The sequence below is a fragment of the Chlamydotis macqueenii genome, chromosome 4, assembly GCF_036417535.1.
Source record: "Chlamydotis macqueenii isolate bChlMac1 chromosome 4, bChlMac1.mat, whole genome shotgun sequence".
NCBI lineage: Eukaryota > Metazoa > Chordata > Aves > Otidiformes > Otididae > Chlamydotis > Chlamydotis macqueenii.
In genome coordinates, this window is record NC_141559.1 from 64,638,720 (window position 1) to 64,659,712 (window position 20,993).

The following is a 20,993-nucleotide window of genomic DNA, read 5'->3' on the forward strand; positions in this document are numbered from 1 at the left end:
AGAAGTACTCAGTGTGTCTTTGAAATGCTCTTTTTCTGGCATTGATTTGATGCCTTTTGTCAGGCCCTGATTCAGAGCAGTCTTTCAAACATTTACTAAAACTTCAGGAACGGTAAGAGTTGAGCACAAGCAGATTCCCACCAAGTGCTACAATACCTATGGGTCAACTACACACGGTAGTGACTACACTGGTTATGGATTTTATTTGGAATTTGGATTGCTATATACAATTGCCAGTAAAATTCACATTATTTCCAAGGAGGGTGGCTTAAAGTACAAAGTGATGGTGCAGAGTGAACGCTCCCTTCTCTCCAGTAAACATTACCCTATTGTTCCATGCTAGCCATCATCTGCTCTCCAGGTTCCCTCTTTTGCAGCTCTAAAGCCAGTCTCCACCACTACTCTAGAAGGTCATTTGTGGCTTAGCCAAACGGAGCCAAGGTTGCACACAGATCTCCTGGCGTCAGCCCAGTCTTGGGCAGCTGTCTCCTCCCCTACACTGGCCACTGCTCCTCCCTCCTGCACCATTCCTCTGACTGTGGGGTTACACAGTGAACAGGATTGGAGAGGACCATCTAGAGAGAGGAATGACCGCACAATCAGATCCTGAGTCTATCAAGCCCTTTGGTAGCCACCCAGTGCTTAACCTTCAGTAGGCAGAGGGATCAGCAATTACTTTTACAGCCTTTACCTTGAGATAATAAAAGATTATAACTCCTGTCCCCAGTGTTAAAGGAGACAGACAGGGCTCAAAATGGGTTTATGCATACCCTTGTGCCAGAGTAGGACTCCCAGAGCTTCTGATGAATGTCCCAGCATTTTGTTTTCCTTCACACACATAGAATGGATTTGTCCATACTGGGAAAACTACTATTTTCCATTTTGACCACTGCAAACAGGCCAGTGAAAACATTAGGATTCTCTTTTCTTCCCCCCCCCCCCCCCCCCCCCGCCATTTCCAGAGTTTTTTATGTATTATAAAGTAACCTCTGGTGAATAAGCCATTAGGTCAGAAAGGGTGTTCTACAAGTGCATTGTCTGTTTGTTTTTAAATAAGTTTGAATTGATCACCACTCCTTCCATCCCTCTCTTAGTGGGACTACATCAGGATTTCTTTTGTTTGCTACTGATAGCATTGAAGGAAGGTACCGCATAGTAGATCCTCTGTAAGCAAATCTGTCTTTAGCTTTTCAGCTGATTGTAGATTTTCTAGGGACTCTGTCAAGCTTGTTTGACTCCATTCCTTGATGAGTGATATATCACTGGCTGCAGGAACCTAACAAAATGTTCACTCTGTCCTCAGTGCGTTGTTCAAGGTGGTTTTCCTGACTGTCCTATACTGTATCTCTACTAATATGGGTTGATCTGCTACTATAAGGCCGTGTTGTTTGTGCCTGTTTTTTCAACACAAGCTGAAGCTGGTGCCCGTCTTCCACCTCTTTCTTCATCAGCCATCGCCATAGTATTTTCATAAACCTCCATAGTTTTTAGCTGCTTGTCTTTGGCACCCTCCTGTTCTGTGTTGACTTTGCAGCACTTGCAGAAGCCGCAGCAGTGTTTCCCACAAAATGAGAGCGAAGCCATAATTACATTGTCCCAGGGCTCTAGGGAGTGCATCCAGATAGGTAGGAAATCCCAGTTTTGGAGCTTCTCAGGCAGTGAATGTGGTCGCTTCGACTGCATAATATTAATTACAATCACAGCAATAAAAAAAGCAAGCAGGGGAAGGCAAACACCCAAAAGGACTGGCCAGCCTGCCAGTGACAAACCAAATACAAACAAAGGCAAAAGAAAGAAGCAAATGAGAAGATAAAATATAGCAAACCATCTGTACTTGGCTGTTACGTTTCCCAAGGTCTTGCACATGCGGACTGGCAGCCGGGTAAAAGGTAGCGGGTAAAACAGAATAATCCCAGAGACATTGAAGAAAAAGTGACACAAGGCAATCTGAAAGCAAAAACATTTGAGAAGTTCATTAGCTAAAATGCCTTTAAGTGCTTCTACTCACATGATAATAACTTCCAGTGGCACTAAGACTCTGTAGTTTCCCTGCCTTTGCTTCCCACTGTTCTTCCTTGTCTTTCCTGCTATTTCACTGCAAGGCCTTTCCTAGTGCAAAGTAAGGACTCCGTAATACCTCACACCTTGTGTTGTGAAGATGACTGCCTGCAAACATGGGACACATGCCTGCAAACATTGGACACACGGCAAGCCTCGGGGGGAGGACTTATCTCCTCACAGATGGAGAAGTCTTAAATTGCAGCTTTCAACTGCAAGAAATTAAGTCCATCAGAAATAAAGCTGACAAACCAGAAAGCTACCAGGAAACTGTTCTGTTGTTAGTAAGGTGTGAGAACTACTCATTATTGGGTAAAATATTGATATTTTATCAAATAAAAGATGGGAAGTGTAAATTAGATACTGCGTACAGGGTGGTACAAACCTGGATTTCCAAAAAATATCTAAAAGGAGACTGAGGAGATTCCTGGAATGTGACTTTATCTGGGTCTTTTATAATTGTTTGATTCACATTCCTCAAAATCATTTTTTAAAAAATAAGTGTGAAGAGACACCTACTTGCTTAAGCTTTCAGAAATCACTTAGACAGAATAAGCATATACTGAACCAAACAGTACATTCCCTGCTCACCTTATCTTATTTTCATTCTATAACTGTTATCAGACTAAAGTAAACACGAAAGTACAGGGGTTTATTTTTAAACTATGTTATAAAAACAGCAAGTTATCATGAAATCTGAGCTTGATCAAGATAGTGTTTTCTTGTGATTACATCTGTTCCATCATGCTTGAGGACAATAAAATGATTTCTGTAATTTTCTTAATTTATTGTGGCTAGTAAAAAACATTCATCCTATTCACAAAAGAAACTTTTTACTCTTTGATGTAGAGGGTTCATTCAAATGTTATCTTCTGCCTGGAATGTTCTTTACTGGGTGGTAAATGGGAGGCCAAAGCCAGGCTGCCTACAAATAGTCTGAGGCAACAAGGAATTCGATAAAACCCACACAGATTAGATTTACAGTGAGAAACTAGACGCTGTGATGCTCACTGCAGCCTCAGGTAGGTAGACAGCTTGCTGTCTTAAGGTTTGTACAGCCTTTACTTAGGTTACAGGAGTCCCTGGGTACTGCATGAGCAGAGTTAGGGGCTTGAGGAGGGAACTTCCAGAAATCAGTAACCCTTGTGGGACTACCTAAGAGGGTTGGCAGAGATGTGGGCACTGAATTCCAAGCTGCAAAGACCCCATGCTCAGGGGTCAAGTGGCCAACCCTGTCTCCGTTCTGAATTAATTCCATATGATCAAGCCCAATTTATGAAAGTAAGTAGTTGAAATGAATGATCTGACATTAACAGCACACAGAAAATCAGGCATGATGTCCATGACATATTTGCCTGAGAGACAATTTTGTCAGATTTGTTTCTTCAGAAAAGTTGCAACTTCTAAATGAAGTCAAGGAAGCATTATACACTGACCTGTAATGAGTATTTTAATGTACTCCCTGGACTTGCTAAAGCTGCAAGTATAGCTGTTGTGGTTGTGCCAATGTTAGCTCCTAAGGTAAGGGGATAAGAACGCTCAATGCTTATAACGCCAATGCCTAGAAGAAAAGAAACAGAACTGAGTGGTTTCAGAATGATGGAGAAGACAAAACATGGGGATAAAGAATAAGACAACTTACCAACAAGAGGTGTAATAGCAGATGTGAAAACAGAACTACTTTGGACAACGAACGTCATACCAGCCCCTGCAAGCATAGCCAGGTATCCAGCTAGCCAAGTAAAAGGAAATGGGAAATCTAAAAAAATAGAGGGAGAACATTGTCTTTAGGAAAACGGAATGCTCTATGTAACAGTAACACGGCAGTGAAAAGAGTGTTAATCATCTCAAATGCAGATCTATTGTTTGCATATTGTCTTTTACATGATGATTTTGGGTCAGAGTCAGTTCTACTACTCTAATTTACCTCTGAATACGCTTTGAGATGGGTACTAGACTAGGTAGGCATTTGTCCTGATCCAGGACAGCATTTATATTGTAACACAATTAGGTAGCAGAAATGTTTCCACAGAGATCAACACAACAACTTCTAGGTGTCTTGAGTGTCTTGGTTTCGGCAACCAGGCACCGGCTGCATGGATCAGATCTTCAGAAAGCTCTGAAGACCATCCTGAGAAAACCAGGTTGTTTGTTCTAACTAGTTTCAAGCAGATTACCTCTTAAAAATTCATTTGTTAACTCTTGCAAAGTAAAGCTAATCACGCTGATTAGAGAAACTAGGTACAATGGTCCCTTGTCATCTACAGATTTAAGAGTGAGACAAGAAGTGAGAACTTAATCAGTCAGGAAGACATAGAGGAACTCAGAGTAGATCACAAATTAATAGTAATTGGCAGCTGATTACTTTCTACCCCATGTTTTTGATTTGGGCAGTGTTCTTGACCCAGGAGAAGAGAAGGCAGCATGGAAACCACTTTGTCACCTTCCTCATTTCTGTGAACACTCTCCTCAACCATGACCAGAGACTTGCCAGGACTGCTTTTTGTTGCTACAGGTTCTAACCTCTCCATTCAAGGTAGGATGAAGAGAAAGCAGCCAAATGAAAAATAAAAAAAAAAAATTGTACTCAGTGGATCCAGGCTGAAAAAACACCTGGAGAACATAGGGAAAGACAGAAAGTACCACTGGTCAGGGCTGCCTTATCCTACAGAAGAGAGGGTTACAGAGTGCAACAGGGCAAGCAAAGGGAATCAGATCATTAATCACTACAAACTTTTTTCCAAATTACTTTAGAAGAAACATGCAGGCGCTGCGCCAGACTAGGCAATCACGGTCTCAGCACTTCAGCGCTATCTTTTGAGGACAGGAACATTACATTTCTAACAGCTAATGATTATACATCAAGAAACAGAGCCTGGACTTTGGTCTCTGTTGCTGTTAATCTGCTGCAGTTCACAAGCAAGCTGTTCACTAATAGATTTTTAAAAGAAAGAAAGTAACATGCTGAGGAGAAAAAATGTTGAGAAGGGGGCAATTTTGGTTTAATACTGTTTTCTTTAAACTGTTCTATAATATCTGCCAGAACAGGAGATATCAATACATGTGCTCAGTGTCCTTGTCATTCCTGAAAAAACAATCTTCAGGAAAAGCAGATAATTACCGGTGTTGATTGTCTTCTTGATAACACTTGCCACTTGTCCTTTAAGCACAGAGTTTAATAGCTTAACGATCATCACCAAACATGAGCACAGAACAAGCAGGGACAGAGCCAGGAGGATGAGACCGATGGCCAGATCAGGCAGGTCTGCTTCTGCAAAGAGATGCCGGCCTGAAAAAGAAAAGGAAAATTAATCAGCCTAGCGATATTTTTGCTCTGATCTCAAGCCCAGCTCTGGTTTTCATACATGCCCCTAAGGAAACAGGACCAAAGCACACACAGCTTGAGTGGGTGATGCAAAGAGTGAAAATGCCACCTCCCTTTATCCACAAAAGCCACGTCTGAGAGGGGCAAGAGGGTCTCTTGTACAAACATGCTTATAAAATACACAGGGGACACCCCTGCAGGGCAGGCACGAACTGGGTGACCAAGTGCACAGGAGGGGAATACAATGGTGTGAGGAAATTCTGGTGTGCTCTGAGCCACATGGTGGGTCGGCTCTTTCCAGAGATGGCTGTGTGCCTGAGAAGGGCTGTTGAACATCCTGAAGGGCATGCATAGGGACGGAGATATCTAAGCAACCATCACAGCAAAGTAACTGTAGCTTCGAGTCGCCTGAACAGCAGGGTGACATGATACTGAAGACCTGAATTACTGATATCAGGGAGCATGGAAAGAGATCCATCTGCAGCCAGACACCATGGTGCTGCTGGTAAATCCAGCTCTGCTCTGACCACACCTGCAGTGGTACCTTGTGTCCATATACAGGCGAATGCCTTTTGATATAGTTCTGAAATGGTCTGTCAACACCATTAGAATGCTATATGCTTTTGTAACGATAATACCAAAAGAGAAATTGTTCTACTACTTACATTTACTGATAAGTTCTGTTTCAGTTACATTCTTGATGGTCCATGTCAAATTTCCTTCAGTCCAGCAAAGGTCAGGAGATGTGCAGTTTTCTGAAGGTGGAATTGTGACATTCTGCAGTGTCTAAAGTTTGCCAGATAAAGCAGATACCTCAGTCACCTACAACACTTCAATAAGAGCTCATGCAAAGTTCTGGGTTTTTACTGCAACAAAGCATTCATCAACTAGGAGGATTTGTAAGCCTGAGCATAAGCTGGCACCACATTAATGACAAGGCAATTTTTTTTTGCATTCTTAAAATAAATGGTTGTTCTGTTACTCAAGTCAGTCAATAAAACATTTAAAGATTAAAATATCTCCCAAACCTTCTTCATTGCAATAAGCATTGCACCAAGTCATCAGTAGCTGAGACCCTTAACTACAGATGTCAGAGTCTGTGGTTCATGTCTGGCTGCAGCTGGGGATTCCTATTTCAGCTAGTGCCACAGCTTCCTCGGGTCAAAGAAAGACTTCTTTATTGTCATCTTAACTGCAGTTAACAGTCTGGTGAGTACTGCATGGGGCTGTGATTCAGAATCCTCCCAACCTAATGCAGACTCTGCTGCTGGATGAGCACAAGCTGCTCATGCCGCTGTGTCTCAGTTTTCCTACCTGTAGAAATAGAGGTGCTGCTACTACTTCCCTTTCTAAAGCTCAAATGCTATCTAAGAGGTAATTACTATCACTACGATTAGCATTAGCGTTACTGAGTTGAACCTGAATTTCTATTTATACTGCAATAAAACCTTGCTTATAAGAGGTCTTAGCCCAGATGTATTGCATGCTGACGCTAGGTCCATAAGTCCTTACGCAGATTAAGGAGCAGTTTGCTGACTGAACTGTACTTCCCCACAACAGCTAACACCCAAATGGACTCTGAACTACACTGCCGAACAGAAGGTCTCTTTAGGACTTGTTCAAGTGATTCTCTTTTGCAGAAACAGGGAAAGAGAAATCATATTTTCTTCTGGGCACTCCCCCTCCAGCTGATGCAGACGGGCAAAGCCAAGGTGTGTCCTGACTCCTACATCTTCAGGGAGACCCTGGTCTCCAGCCTGCCCCAACACCTCAGCCTTTACAAACACAACACAATGTTGTTTCTCACCTTCCTGATTTTTTTTTTCAGACATCTCAGTTTCAAAGCAGCTGCATTAGATCAAAATGTTTATGTTTTGCTTTAAATGTATGAGGTCCGCATGTATTTATCCCTGCCATAAGTCTGTTTAATAATTTTTGCCAGAAATTAGTTTAACCCACTAGGAATGTAAATCATTTAAATGATCTTCCTCTTCCCCCATGAAGTTCAGGTCAAGCTTGTAGGGGTTTCATGTGTTTTTGTAATTTAACTGTATGCTTGGGCAGTAGTTACACAGCCAAAATACAGAAAAACACAGGAAAAAATGTGTATATGGAAATGTAACCCTCAGCCTACACTTTCCATGCAGTTTTTTGTTTTCTAAGAGTGGGGGGACTGTAGGACTCAGGGGTTCAGGCCTCGCTGAGAGCTAGGCAACGCCTGCCTGGGCAGTGCGGGGAGCGGGTAGCCAAGTGCTGGCCGGGGGCCCGAAGGCAGTGCAGCTGCCCGAGCATCTTGCCTCCCCCGAGATGAAATACCCAGCTCCTCAGCAGCGTAACCTGAGCAGAGTTTCACATTAGCACGGCTCTGTTCCTGGCACTGTCTCCCTAGCTAGCATTTCACCAGCCATCTAGGCTGACATTCAATAGGAGCTGGGCTCCTCTGAAAACTCCAGCACTTAATTTTAACCTCCACTATGTGTCCTTAAGTATCTTCTGCCTCAGGACTTCAGAAATTACCTTCTGTACATACAAACAAGTAGAATAGTCTCATTAGAGATCCAAGGGATATTTAATGCTCTAATTGTTAGTTAGCTGAACAACACAAATCAAACACTCGGCTCCACAGTCTACCAAAATACTCATTGGTGTCGATCAGGGCAACAGATTCCTTCTGGCTGCAGTGTTGCTTGGGTGAAGAACAATGGGATTTAGCCCCACAGAGGCTTTCTCCGAGGGCGGTTTTCCAAGAAAGCTGCAAATAACCAGCTGCCACCAGATCAGACTAACACACGGAAGACTAAAGCTAGTTAGATCAATAGATAAATGGTAGGCAAAAATATATTTTCTTTGGCCTATATTGCAGATTTTTCCCACTTTCAGGGAGTCAGTAGGAGTATCAGACTTTAAAGAAATTTGGATGTGAAAGGCATGGCTCCAAATAGCCAGTTCTGATAAGCAAGGGCCTGCATGGTACTAAAAGCAACCAGATCAAGCCCACCACTGGTATGACATCCTTGCTTTAAGTGGAGAAAAACTACATTAAATTGTTTTCATAGTTTTTCTGCTGAAGAAAAATCTAATTTCACAATCCTATGATAAGGATTGTCAGCTACAGATCAGTAATATATTTCCCGAGGACACTGGCAATTAATTTATCACAATACTCACCACATTGCTCTCAGTTACACACCAAATCTTTACCAGGCTTTTGTTTTTTGCTGATTCATCATTTGTAGCAATTGCATTTATTACTGATTTATCAAGCTTAAAAAAAATGAAGAAAAAAAAAGCATTATTCCAACTTGCATCACACAGTTCTGTTCAGCTCTGTTCAAATTATTCCCTTTGGAAGCTCAACCACATAAAGACCCCATGACTGTCTCTAATGCTGGAGCTGCCGCTCAACAGGTAGGAGGGGGTTTACTCCCAGAAAAAGGTACAACTCTATGCACACAAACACTGCATCTCATTCTCCCCAAATCGCCCACCACCTCTTCTCACCCTTTCTGCTTAAACAACTACACTGACACAACTACCTAACTGCATTTACTGTCATTTTAGAAGCTGTGCACATCCCCTCTGACCTCCTGTTGTCCCTCTAGATGTGTGCAAGTTTCCCATAATTTCAGTGTCATCTCTTGATGGAGCTCATACAGAGCTGAGGTTTTATGAAATGTGAATAAAAAGAAGAATCCATCTGCTAATGAACTTTACCAGAGAGAAGTGAGTGGGAGCTCCCTCCATATCAGAGCATTTTGATCAGCTGTGAGTGAACGAAGTAAGCAGATTCCTTGAAGAGAGAAAGAGCTTACCTCAATGATGAGTTTTGTGAAGGGGTCTGTGATAACTTTTAGTAGCTCAGGGGCATCCTCACCACTTTCAAGATGAAAGGACTCAACTATAGCATTGGTGAGATGGTAAAGATAGCCAGTAATTACTTCAATGGGCAACAGTGCAAAGACAGCCAGCCAGTTAAAGAAATCGTGGATTGTTGCCCCAGCAAAGGCCCTGCAAGAAGAAATTAAAATACAATGCTGCTTTTAATTAAACAACATGTGCACAACATCAATTAAATATGAAATCATAAAGGTAGGGATGAAGCCCATTTCAAGATGGGAATCATTTCATTTCATGAAGAGAATGGGTCATGGGAGATGGCTGCATTGCTATAAAGCACTAAGTTTTCTCCACACCATTGCACAAGTGAAAGAGCCAGCCAAGTGAGTGGAACAAGACAGACTAGAAAAGGCACGAGGCTGCCAAGAGTACTTGTCTGAAGAAAGCAGTGGCTGTACAGCCTACATTTGTTTTGCTTCTCACCCATTTTTGGTACATTTTTAATCCTCGGCCAGGCATTACCTCTGGGACTTGTTTTCCCTGACTCATGGGGGAAGATGGCTCTTTGCATCCCTCTCACATGTTCTTTCAAACTGGTGGTGCACTGCTCCCTTCCAGCTTCCCCTCCACAGCCTGAGGAACCACAGCTCTTCCCTCAGAGGCACTCTTTCCCATCTACCTAGTAGCTGCTTGTGGTCCTCTTAATTCTCTGCAATCTGTTTGTATTTGTTTTAAAATATAGCTCCTTAAATAAAGTGTTGTGAAGGAAGAAAATGTGGGGGAAAAATTCCTTGAAATGCTAATTCTGTAATTTATGTTCCCATTGACACACTGCTTGAGCGGAAAACAGAGAAACATTCAAAGCAAGCCAACAAAATTGACAGTGCTACCACCTTCAGTTTACAGACTGAAGTGACTGTTAATGATCTTAATGAATGTTAAAAATCAACCTCTTTCTCATTATTATTTGAAACCTTTTCCAGACTAGATACTAATAGGCTATTTTGGCGTTGGAATTTAAGTGGCAGAAAAATAATTTAAAGAGTTGGAATTTAAGCGGCACAACCAAAGAGTGAGGAGAGTAAATCTTGGAGAAATATGCTTGGGCTACTTGCATTTCATACATCTGGCATGCCATAAAGGACAAGGTACCAAAGTCTCATATCCTTCCCAAGTTTACTGCCCAGCTCCGGTAAGTCATAAGCTCTGTCAGTGATAATATCAAGTGGAAGTCTAAAAGTTGCCACTTTATACATTTGACAGCCAGAAGACTTAATTGCTCTATAGTTACCATCTCCTTCTCACTGTAGACTTAAAAAACCTTCAACACTGAAGTCTCTTTTAAGGAGAGTAGACCGAAATACTGTAAACTTTTCTTCTTTTGCAGCCCTCCCATAATTAAGAGATAATCAAAGGTGGGTGATATAGTGGGAGCAGTTGAAAATTTATCCTTGTGCAAGATCCACTTAAAAATGGTGGATTCTTACAAAAACACAAAACTTTTAAAGGAACCTAATATGCTTTTCTTGACGTATATGAAGTCATATACATGTAGGCAGCCTCATATGTTAGCCATGGGCATGCTTGTGACTTTCCTAAATAGATATTTAAATTTTGATCAATAGAAAGGTTGAATGTCTGTAGTAGTGATAGGCAATATAGAAGAAAACCTACAAGGAAGGAAGAAAAGCCACTTTTCAGATTTAATGTTTAAGTACAATACCTTCTAAATTCATTCCTGTCCCCAGCTTGCATGAGTGCCACAATTGTGTTTGTAACTGAGGTGCCAATGTTTGCCCCCATTATGATAGGAATAGCTGATTGAACAGTCAGCACTAGAAGGCAGAAAAGGAAACATTGAGTGAAAAAAATCAGATCACCAGCAAGCTCTTTGCTCCAGTGAAAATGAGCATCTATTAAAGTCACTGGAACTCTACCTTCCCTTGATGTCTCCAGGATTAGGTGCTCCAATCCAGGTATGTTTGCTCTAATCTACACCCCACCCCCCCGCCGCCGCCGCCCCAGGAATGCGGTACTCCCATAGTCCCATGATCTCCACTGAAACTGCAACCCTTGGTTATCTCCTTTCACCTCGTTAGAGGGTCAGAGCAAGATAAAGTCTCTTCTTTCCTGGGCATTTTCCTACTTACTGAAGAATTTTGAAGTGATACCACAGAAACGAATGAAGTTCAGTAACTGGCTAACATGAGAAAAGTGTGCAGATACTTCCAAAATTAATGCATTCAATGCCAAAGTTTCCAGTGATTTTCACTGCAGTTATGGGCTTACTATTATTACTACTGCTACTACTGCTACTATTTTTAGTAGTAGTTTGTTATTATTATTACTTTAAAAAATTTTATTTTATATCAGGGCAACAGCTGTGAAAATCTTTTCCTGCAGTCTCTACTCTTGCACTCAAAACTTCTACAACTTCAACACAGGTGGGAACATTGCACCCCAGACCAAGATTTATGATTGATCTCCAGGAAGATACGATAAGCAGACTTACGTGTGGAGGACACCATGCTGACCACAATGGACGAAGAAGTGCTGGAGCTCTGGACCATAACAGTCACCAAAACTCCAATCACCAATCCCGCAACAGGATTAGACAGCACTGAATCATCTTTAAAAATGTCCCCTGCTGCTTTACCTACGAAAAACCATATTCTCAGAGTGAGGGAAGTACAGGGTAAAGTCCACAGAAACTACCAGAGCATTTAATTAAAGATCATTCTACCATTTAATTGATACATATATAGCCATGCTTGCCAGCTAAAAAATGTACAAGGTGATGTAGCCCAGGGATCCAAATTCAGGTCCTGAACTCTCAGCTTCCCAGTTTTCAGAGAATACTTTATATTCTCTCATTGCAGCAACTGAACAAGCTCTACTGAACTCTGCAGAGAACCATATAAAACCACAGCCATCAGAAGAAAGACTGTAGGACAAAAAACCATACATGAATAGATTTAAATGTTATTACTGACTTGATATTTTTCATTTCTGCATCAAGGAAAACTATTTTAATATTCCTGAGTAATTCTGTTCACGTAGCTTTCTGTGTTGCCAAAACTCCAAAATACTTCCACAGAAGCTCACATATTTCTCTGACAGCTGTTTCTGAATCCATCAGCAGAATTCAACCCTTGGAGACACGTAAATGTAAAAAAATACATTTCCATCTCTTTAATTGTTTTAATCTTTGAAGGATTTGGGGGATATTTCACTGCTAGATCAAGAGCACAATTTTCATATTCCATCCTGTTGAAATGTCTTTCGCATGGGACAGATTTATGCACAGGTGTATTTGTGTAAACTGTCACTAAAATAACAGGAACCTACTAAGAAATCGAGGCCAACAATCCCTCCATCAACAGCTCTTTGGAATTTGAGAAACAAAGGCCCTTTCAAGGAAATGAAGGTCAATCTTGAATCAGAGCTACTTCCTTCTGAATCTATATCTCCACACATAAATCTATGGAGAATGTTCTTGAAGAGTGATACTTGTGATTTAGTTACTCAGATATTTTAGACATTTTCATACCTCCAACTAGTTGAAAAGCAGAGCTCAGTACATCCAGAGAACACACAAACAAGTAGAGTAATCCAAGTAGCATAATAAACTTCCCTATCCCATAGAGTACACGGATGATTTTTCCTTTTCTATCCAGTTCTGCAAGACAAATACATTACAAATAAAAGACTTGCTTGATGTATCTGGTGTTCCCTCTGCAACAGCTTAGCACACAAGCAGAGACTACAGAGTCAAACACAGTGTTGTGACCCCAGCATGTGATTAAACCTGAAATAATGTTCTTCTTAATAAAATTTTAACAGGTAGTTTGTTTACACAGTTTCATCCTGTAAAAGCTTTTGGTATAAGACAAAAGCCTTACGAAGTCTGAGATTGACCCTCGGTTGTACACAGTCATTCTACTGAGTAAAGAAAGACCCATAGAAGCCTGGATATTAGTTTTGGATTGTTTTCCATGTGTCTCCTTATGTTTTAAGGAAGGTAAGCAGCATGATTTCCAGATTCTTCTTAACTAACTAAATACTTCCCCATTCGCTGCTGGGGAAGGTGAGACAGAATATAAAGCCTGTATCTGAAAACTCCTCAAATCTTAAATTCAATTCTGAACCAAATATAATTTCAGAAAAATAACTGAGACAAAGGGAGCAGAAGTGATGGAAAAAATAAATGCAAGTAATGTATTTACTGAGAAACGGCTACCTGACCACTTGACCCCAGTGTCCTGCAGCTCTGGCAGAGCCCATGGGTCGAATTCTTCTTCTGGCCTTGTCTCGTCTATCAAGGCTATTGTGGAAAATGCAGGTTGAATTTCCCCTTTATTTCCAAGTGAAGCCATGTTGCCTGATTAAATAGAACATTGAAAAATTTGCTTAATGGTTTTCCATCTTCTTCAAGGAACCCCAAAACTTAAATATCTCTGCAACTCACAGGTGAGCACACATTACCTTTGTGATTTTCGCCTTCTTTCCCAGTCATGTTCTGGTTCTGTTTGGAAGAGTCCCCAATATAGTTATTGGTTTCAGGCTTTTCCACCTCAGGCCAGGGAGCCATGATCTGGGACTAGAAAAGCAGGGCTGATTAAAATGTGCGTACAGTCAAAATATTCAACTTCCAACACGGTATGTGAGAAATATGATTAAGTTTAAGAATGAAAGAGATGGAAATTGAAAGGAAGTAATTTGTCCTTGAGCACAGCTTTTTACTAATCTTTATGAATTATTCCTTCATTTCCAAAGTTGATTTCTCAATTTTTTTTTTAAATCACACATTGACTTATTTGTGCAATTTATAGATTTTTTAAAAATTGTTTCCATCTCATGGCTATATTTTTGTTCACTTTTAACTGTCATGAAAGCAAAGATTCCTCTGCTTTCCAAACCTTTCTTGTCTTTAATTCATTTTATCTCCTTGCAGCAAAAAGTCAGAGGACTGTTTTACTTTTTTCCACCTTCTGGATTTATCTAACTGCCTTTACCAAACTGGTAATTCAATATACAGACCAATAACAAAGAAAGTTCTTCCCTAAAGCATTGCCTACTGTGGGTCATGTATGCTAAACACAATCTTCTTTTTGCCTTTACAGGTTCCTTCCCATGGCAGCATGGAGGGGAACATAACCCTGGACAAGGCGGAGGCAGACCCCAGAGTTTCGAGCTCCAGAATGATGCTTGCTGCACGACTGGAGAAGAGCGTAATTACGTAGCAGTGGCCATTGGCACGTCTATATGTCCCTGAAACTCACGGCTGATGCTGCAAGTGAAGCTTAGTTAGTGGCAGCAAGGTCAGGCTCATCCATGTCACGTAGGCTGAACCTCTTCCTTCCTGACCCCTTTTGAGCACATTTGACTTGCATGGTAATATTAACGAATAATAACTAAATAAATAAGACATCACATGGCCAAATCCTGACTGCATAGGTGCAAGCACGTGTAATAGACATAGCCCAGGCACAAGAGGAGGAGGCAGCTATTCCTTGAACCAAAACCTGGAAGAGTCCTACTTCTTTACTGCACCAATATTTGAAGCCAGAGGGGAGGGATATAAAAGAGGAGGAAGGTGACCGTAAGGAGCCAAGGCAATATATGACAATACTTCTGCCTTTCCAGGCTTGTAAGGCTGTTGGTTAGCTGAGCCACCATGACCTAAAACTCAACAGAAATCTTGGGATAAGCAAACCCTACTCAGAAAAGCCTCACCTTCGAGTCTGTCTCTTTCACCATCTCTGCCACACAAGTCGGTCAGTGCAGAGGGCAAAGCCGCCCCACAGCCACCACGTCTGGCACCTACGCAGCTGAAACATCAGTGAGTGAATTTGCCTGCAACGCTCCTCATAAAGAGGGCATCTGTGCCCAGCCTCCAAAAGTCAGTGTCAGAGTTGGTATCATGCTCCCGTAAACAAGGTTCACCTGCATTTAGCAGCCACGCAAAGGGAGTGTAATTAATCATTCATTTAATCATAATCCTTTATGTAGCTGATGGTGAAAACGTTTTGTTCCTGCCCATGTCAATAAGCCACACATCCTCCTCCTTTACCTGGGAAGGAAATGTCACTGACAAAATCACTCGTTTCTTACTGTAACAGAGGAGGGTATTGTTTTCTGTCACTCCACAAAGAAAAGACTATCTCCCCTTCCACATCAGCAGAAAAAAAAATTGTTCCTACAATCCCATTAGCAAAAACTATGCTTTTACACATTCTTTATGTGTGGCGTAAGATCCAGAGCAGCTCCCAAGATACACAAAGAAAGATCTCAGAAGAGATGGAAGAAAATCACTCTTGCTTGTTTCAACAAGGGTTTCCATTCGCTTGGAGCAAATTTTCATATTTTCACCCATGCCAGAACAACCTCTGAGCCCCACCCATGCCAGAACACCTCCATCTTGTTAAACAAGTTTCATTTATACATGTTCAGCATTTGAAGAGCTCTGAAAAAAATAACTGCTCAGCACAAGTTCTTCTTAAGTGAAACGCAATCATGAAAATGCATTGGAAATTCGGATGTGAGGTTGCATTGACAACATATTCCTACCATGGAGAAACACGGAATATGCTGGACACCACCAGCCCTAGAGATGTCATCGGTACTTTTACAGCTCTTCTGTTATGCTCAGTATGGAAGTGAAGGATTCTGCCTGCATGATCACTGTATGGAAATAGAGCTGATGCATTCACTGAAGAAACTGGAGCTTGAAAACTTCAGTAGACAAACAGCCTCTATGTCTGCTAAATAAACTCTCTCTATTCAAGAATTCAGCGAGGAATATTTTCACAATAAGCATCTCCCATGTTCTTGAGGTGCTCAGGATCTCACAGGTACGTCATGTATTATTATTGGGTTTGCTTTATGTCATAAAATACCATGAATGAGAGTTGACCACCTCAACCTTCCTGCAGGATGTTTTTTTTTATAGGTATGTATATAAAATTATTCATATGAACCCTAGTCAACCTCTGATTTGAGAAGGTAGACTTGAATACTAGAGGTCTTTACAGTATTTGCCTTGTGCATCTGGGTTTGCAGAGGTATTACTAGAACAATCCATCTGTGTGATTGGTATCAAGGACCAATGAAAGCAGAACCGTCTATGTCCTTGAAGTGCTACCAAAGCTGTCAGCTTTCTCCAGATCTCAAGTCTTGTTAAGACAAAGAGCCAAGAAGATAGTTTACAGCCACCTGATACTCTGTTTGCTAGAGTCCTGGCCACAGCTACTTACTGTTAATTAATCACTGTGCTACAAGGATAATCTACATTCTACAGTTTTCCCTTCAAAGAATCCTTCCTTGGCCCAAATACAGACATTAACATCTCGAGGAAATACTCAGAAGAAAATCTGGGTGCTGCAGAGGAGCAGAGCGGTGGGGTGACAAAGCTGACTGCATCATTCCCTGGCAGCTCCTATTAGCTGCACCTTTGGAGAGTCTGACATCAGGCGTGGAGTAAAAGGCCAACATCATTTGATGCAAGATGTCATATAAATGACAACGAAAACCCTAATAGTGGTTTGCTTTTGAACACCAAAGACGTAACTACACTGCAAAGGAACACGTTAGAGAACGGGCACAGGATGGGCCGGTGACGACGCACACTGCAACAAGGAGCTGCGTTCAGCTGGACACGCCGGTCCAGGTCCAAAGGCAGGATAGCCACAATTGCTGGACGAGGTGCCCAGAGTGATGAGCTCTGCCTGTCCCCATGCCAGCCCGGGTGTCGCAGTGCTGCGCGGCTGGTTCCCGCCTTAGCTGGCAGGACGGCAGCCAGGATGCCTGCACCCAGGGCGTAGTCGTGGAGCTCACATCCAGATAAGAACGGGCGCTTGGGACATCCACCTGTTTGGAGCTGTGCTGAAACGGGAGCTAATTTCCTCCTGAAAGCAGCAGGTCAAAATATGCTGTGCATATTGCAAAGGTTTGAAAACTAATGCCTGCGCAAACTGTAATCCAGTCCGTTTCGGTGAACCTCGCAGCAAATCCTCTCACACCATCGCGTGCGCTCCTTTCAGTGTAAGTATCGTCTTTCCTTGCCTTTGGAAAATGCTAACTACGTGTGACATCCTCTCTGACTCCGTAAGAACCTGAAACCTCCTGCTCCTAAGAGCAAGATGGACGGAAATGAAGGCATTCAAATTCTGAAATAAAATGTGAGAGAGAGCAAGTCGAAGCCGAAGCGGGCTCTCATGGTTTTTATAGCCATATTTGCTCTCTCGCTGCAGCATTTCCAAGAGTTAAAGTCTCTGGGGAATTATCTGAGCAACACTAGGTGTCATGCCATTGCCCTGTATTGCATTCCTCAGTGACTCATTGGACTGTAACAGCATTGCCTCAGCTGCGGGGCTCTGACTCTCAGTGCTTTTCAGCTTTAAACCAGAAACAGTCGTAAATCTATTTATTTTGCTGCACTTAACACAGGGAATATGAACTACCACTTGTTCATGGCTGGACGGTATTGTTTGTACCTCTCCACCCATAACATCTCACTGAAAGGCTACGTTGTGCCTGAAATAAGAACTACAAAGCAGCAAACCTTAAAGAAATCCGACCTCCAGGGGAACAGACCCGGTCAAACCAGATGAAATAAAAGTTCTGGAGAAAATAGCAGCATTTTCAAAACCAGCTGGTAATAACTTCAACAAATGCCAACGTGACCATACATATACCTACAGGTTGCTTAAGCAGCTCCAAATCAAGTTTGGGGTTCAGTCAGGCTTTCCTCTCTCTCGCTCTCTCCTCTCAGCTTTTCAGCAAATGCACATCACTTCCTTGCCATTCACCACTGTGCTACTGTTCGATGTTAAAAAGAGATTTATCAGCTAGTCTGATATCCGACTGTATGACTGGCTCAATATGAATATTTACCATGCATATTTTATAGGAGTAAATACCAAGCTACACAGCAATCCTTCTTATACAGAGTTTGAAGAAATATTGGGGATTTTCCCCCTCAAAATCTATCACTTCTGACATAGAAGCACATTATGTAGAGACAAAAAAAAAAAAGAAAGATCCTCAGCCAGCATGAATTCATTCAGTAGCTTTGCATTAGTTGATAATTTTGCCCCAGAACTTGTTCCATGGCAGGCAGAAAGCCCTGGGTGCAACAGAGCAGGCAGGGACTTAAATAAACAGCAGCAGTGATTCAGCCTCGCTGGGAGCAAGTCTTGTCTTTGCCCTGGCACCCGTCGCTTCCTTGGGGCGTTTTCTCTGAATAAGTTAGCAGGCTTAGTCAGGATGTAAACTTTCAACTAATGCAGTAGTAAAGGAAAAAATAGATATGTGAAAGCTAAAAAAAAAAGAGCATTGTGCTCACTGTTTATTCCTATGGCTGCCTGAGACTTACTGCTCACAGCTTGAATCTGACACATACCAAAACAAAAAAACCATGTGAAACAAACTATTAAAAAGAACTAATTTCTAAGCAAGTGCACAGAGAAAACAAATCCCAAAAAATTAATTTTTGCATTCACAACCAAGCAAAGCACTGGACACTGCCACTGAGGAGCCGGAGCCAGAACCAGGAAACATCAGTAAACTACTTGAAATGCCTACGAAGTATTTAAATAAAACAGTTACTTTTTCAGAATAAAACATTTTAAAAAAAATCATAATCCCACTAGCAAGGAAATACAACAGATCTACCCCATCCCGAACACAAAACACATAGTAAAGGATTGAGAGAGGAAAAAGTAATGACATTAAAAGGACTTACTGATCTAATGGAAGAGCTGTCAATAAAAGTTACTGGGAAACCAGCTGATTTCTGCCTGCTGCCACATTAGCTGAGCTAACTGTATTAGACTAATGTATTCCTTTTACCTCCCTGTATCAAACCAAATTAGCATAGGAAAATGTTTCCATCGAGAACAGCCTGACACGGATGTGGTGCGGCACACAGACTTCACACACAATCTATGCTAACACACCAACCAACAGTATTCCCTTCCAATGTTTCATTAATTGTATCCTAGACATTTTCCAGTATCCAATACCACTGATCACTAGGACTTTAAAATCTCCCTTCTTTTCAACCCAAATAAAAGTTACAACAATACTTTCTTATGCTATAGGAAGTTATTTCTGGGGTTTTTTGACAGCTGTGAAAAAATGCTTTTTTTTTCTTTATCATATTCAATTAAAATAAATCTAGTTATGTGCAGGCAAAAACTAGCACAGTTTGATTTTAGAACTAATTTTTTTTTTTGCCACTTCTTTAAAATATAAATGCAGGTGAAAGAACACAAAGTGAGAATGCTAACACTTGGATGGCATTTCACATGCCACTCCAGTTCCCCACGTTAGCTCTCTGCTGCTATTCCTCAAGCTGCGAAAGCAGAGCTTTGGATTTACAAGCTAAACAAGTTCAGAAAAGAAGCAAAAAGAAAACTTGGTCTTAGTTGTTCTTACTTACCACTTCTTTATTCCCAGACAACAGAGCGAACAGATCAACGGGGCAGCCACTGAAACCTGCAATATATATAGACAGGTGTTGAGCAAAGTTTGCTTTCATCACTGCGCACTGACATTCCTATTTTACAGTCCAGAGGCACTGCCTACCTGCAACTTAATGATCACAATCAACCTTTTTTTAGCAGGAGTGGGCAGCAACCAAGACTGATAAAACTACGGGCTATTTCACACTTATCACATTCTAAAAAATGTCCCATCAGCAGTTAAGTACGAGTTACTAACATGTTCATGTGAACGCTGGGGAATGGTTCATTCCAGCCTAAAAAATTGCCGCCTGCCTGATTATTCAGTAATCTTTTTTCCAATAATAATTTTCAAAAAAATATTTTACAGTCTCAAAAGTCTGTCAAAAGGGTGTGAGGAAGATGCAGTACTGTTACATGCACACTGCTCAGGTGCCTATTAATCTGCCTCAGAACAGAAGTAAAGGAGAATCAGATAAAAAACGGTGTAAGTAGGAAACACGTAAGAACTTCTCTGAGAAGGGAGGATGGAGTTTCGTTCTTATCAGTGCGCAATGTTTACAATTAAGGCAAGCTCATTAGCATTTTGGCTGTGGCTCTTCTTCTAAAAGAGATTTAAAGACATAAGGACACCTTTGCTAATCGCATTCAGAACGCTAGAGAGGAAGAAGACTACATGATACATAGGTATGTTATTCAATTAATACAGTATGGTGTTATGGAGCAGACAAAGCACTCACCAGCGTGGCTGCTTCTTCTACTGGGGAGCTTAGTGGGGAGCTGAGGGGAACACATTAGGCACTGTAGCTTTATTATCTTCGAATTTTTTTTGTTTCGCCAGGCAACTTATACTGAGAAAAGAAGCTGTAAACCAGCAGCCTAATCAGCAGATCTGCTTTGTCTGCGTGTACATGGTCATATCTCCAGCAGCCTAGTGACTTAGTAACTTAGAAGAATAAAACTCTTGCTTTTTGCACCTTTCAGTCCCGCAGAGACGCCCAGCTTTTGGAGCTGTGAGTCTGTTTCACCTACTCTTCACCTGCATTGGCACCAGAAATGTTTAATAAGTGGTGATGGTAAAAGCCTCCATAGCAGCATCACATCACAGCAGCAGAGCCACCGAGCCCCTCCCCTGGCCGCGGTGGCTCTGCTGGTGTAGACCCCACCACCCCCCATTACCCTGGGCATGGCTGATGTTGGAGCCTGAGGATGAAGGCGCCAGGCCTGCCTCGCCATTCCCAGCTGCAGTTTGCATAGAGATGGCTACAGAAAGGAAACCAATTTTTCTTCTATAAGAAGTGGAGAAC

At 41.7% G+C, this 20,993-nt stretch overlaps 1 protein-coding gene across 1 annotated transcript; it reads right to left on the reverse strand.

The window, feature by feature from the left end:
- Positions 1-1,371: 1,371 nt before the first annotated feature.
- SLC34A2 (solute carrier family 34 member 2) lies at positions 1,372-19,763 on the reverse strand. The gene is made up of 13 exons (XM_010127798.2): positions 19,665-19,763; positions 13,706-13,820; positions 13,461-13,601; positions 12,771-12,899; positions 11,733-11,876; positions 10,944-11,055; positions 9,196-9,391; positions 8,552-8,647; positions 6,049-6,169; positions 5,180-5,347; positions 3,701-3,817; positions 3,495-3,619; positions 1,372-1,947 (listed from the first exon to the last, which is right to left on the reverse strand). The coding sequence occupies exons 1-13, from the start codon at positions 19,761-19,763 to the stop codon at positions 1,372-1,374; spliced, it is 2,139 nt and encodes a 712-aa protein (XP_010126100.2).
- Positions 19,764-20,993: the final 1,230 nt, after the last annotated feature.

Excerpts from the sequence above, each read along its gene's own strand:
- SLC34A2 (XM_010127798.2), bottom strand. The coding sequence starts at position 19,763 with ATGAAAGCAAACTTTGCTCAACACCTGTCTATATATATTGCAGGTTTC. Across the intron at positions 13,821-19,664 it reads TGTCTGGGAATAAAGAAGTG|TCCCAGATCATGGCTCCCTG; the intron begins GTAAGTAAGAAC and ends CTGCTTTTCTAG. Across the intron at positions 3,620-3,700 it reads TGCTATTACACCTCTTGTTG|GCATTGGCGTTATAAGCATT; the intron begins GTAAGTTGTCTT and ends CTTTTCTTCTAG.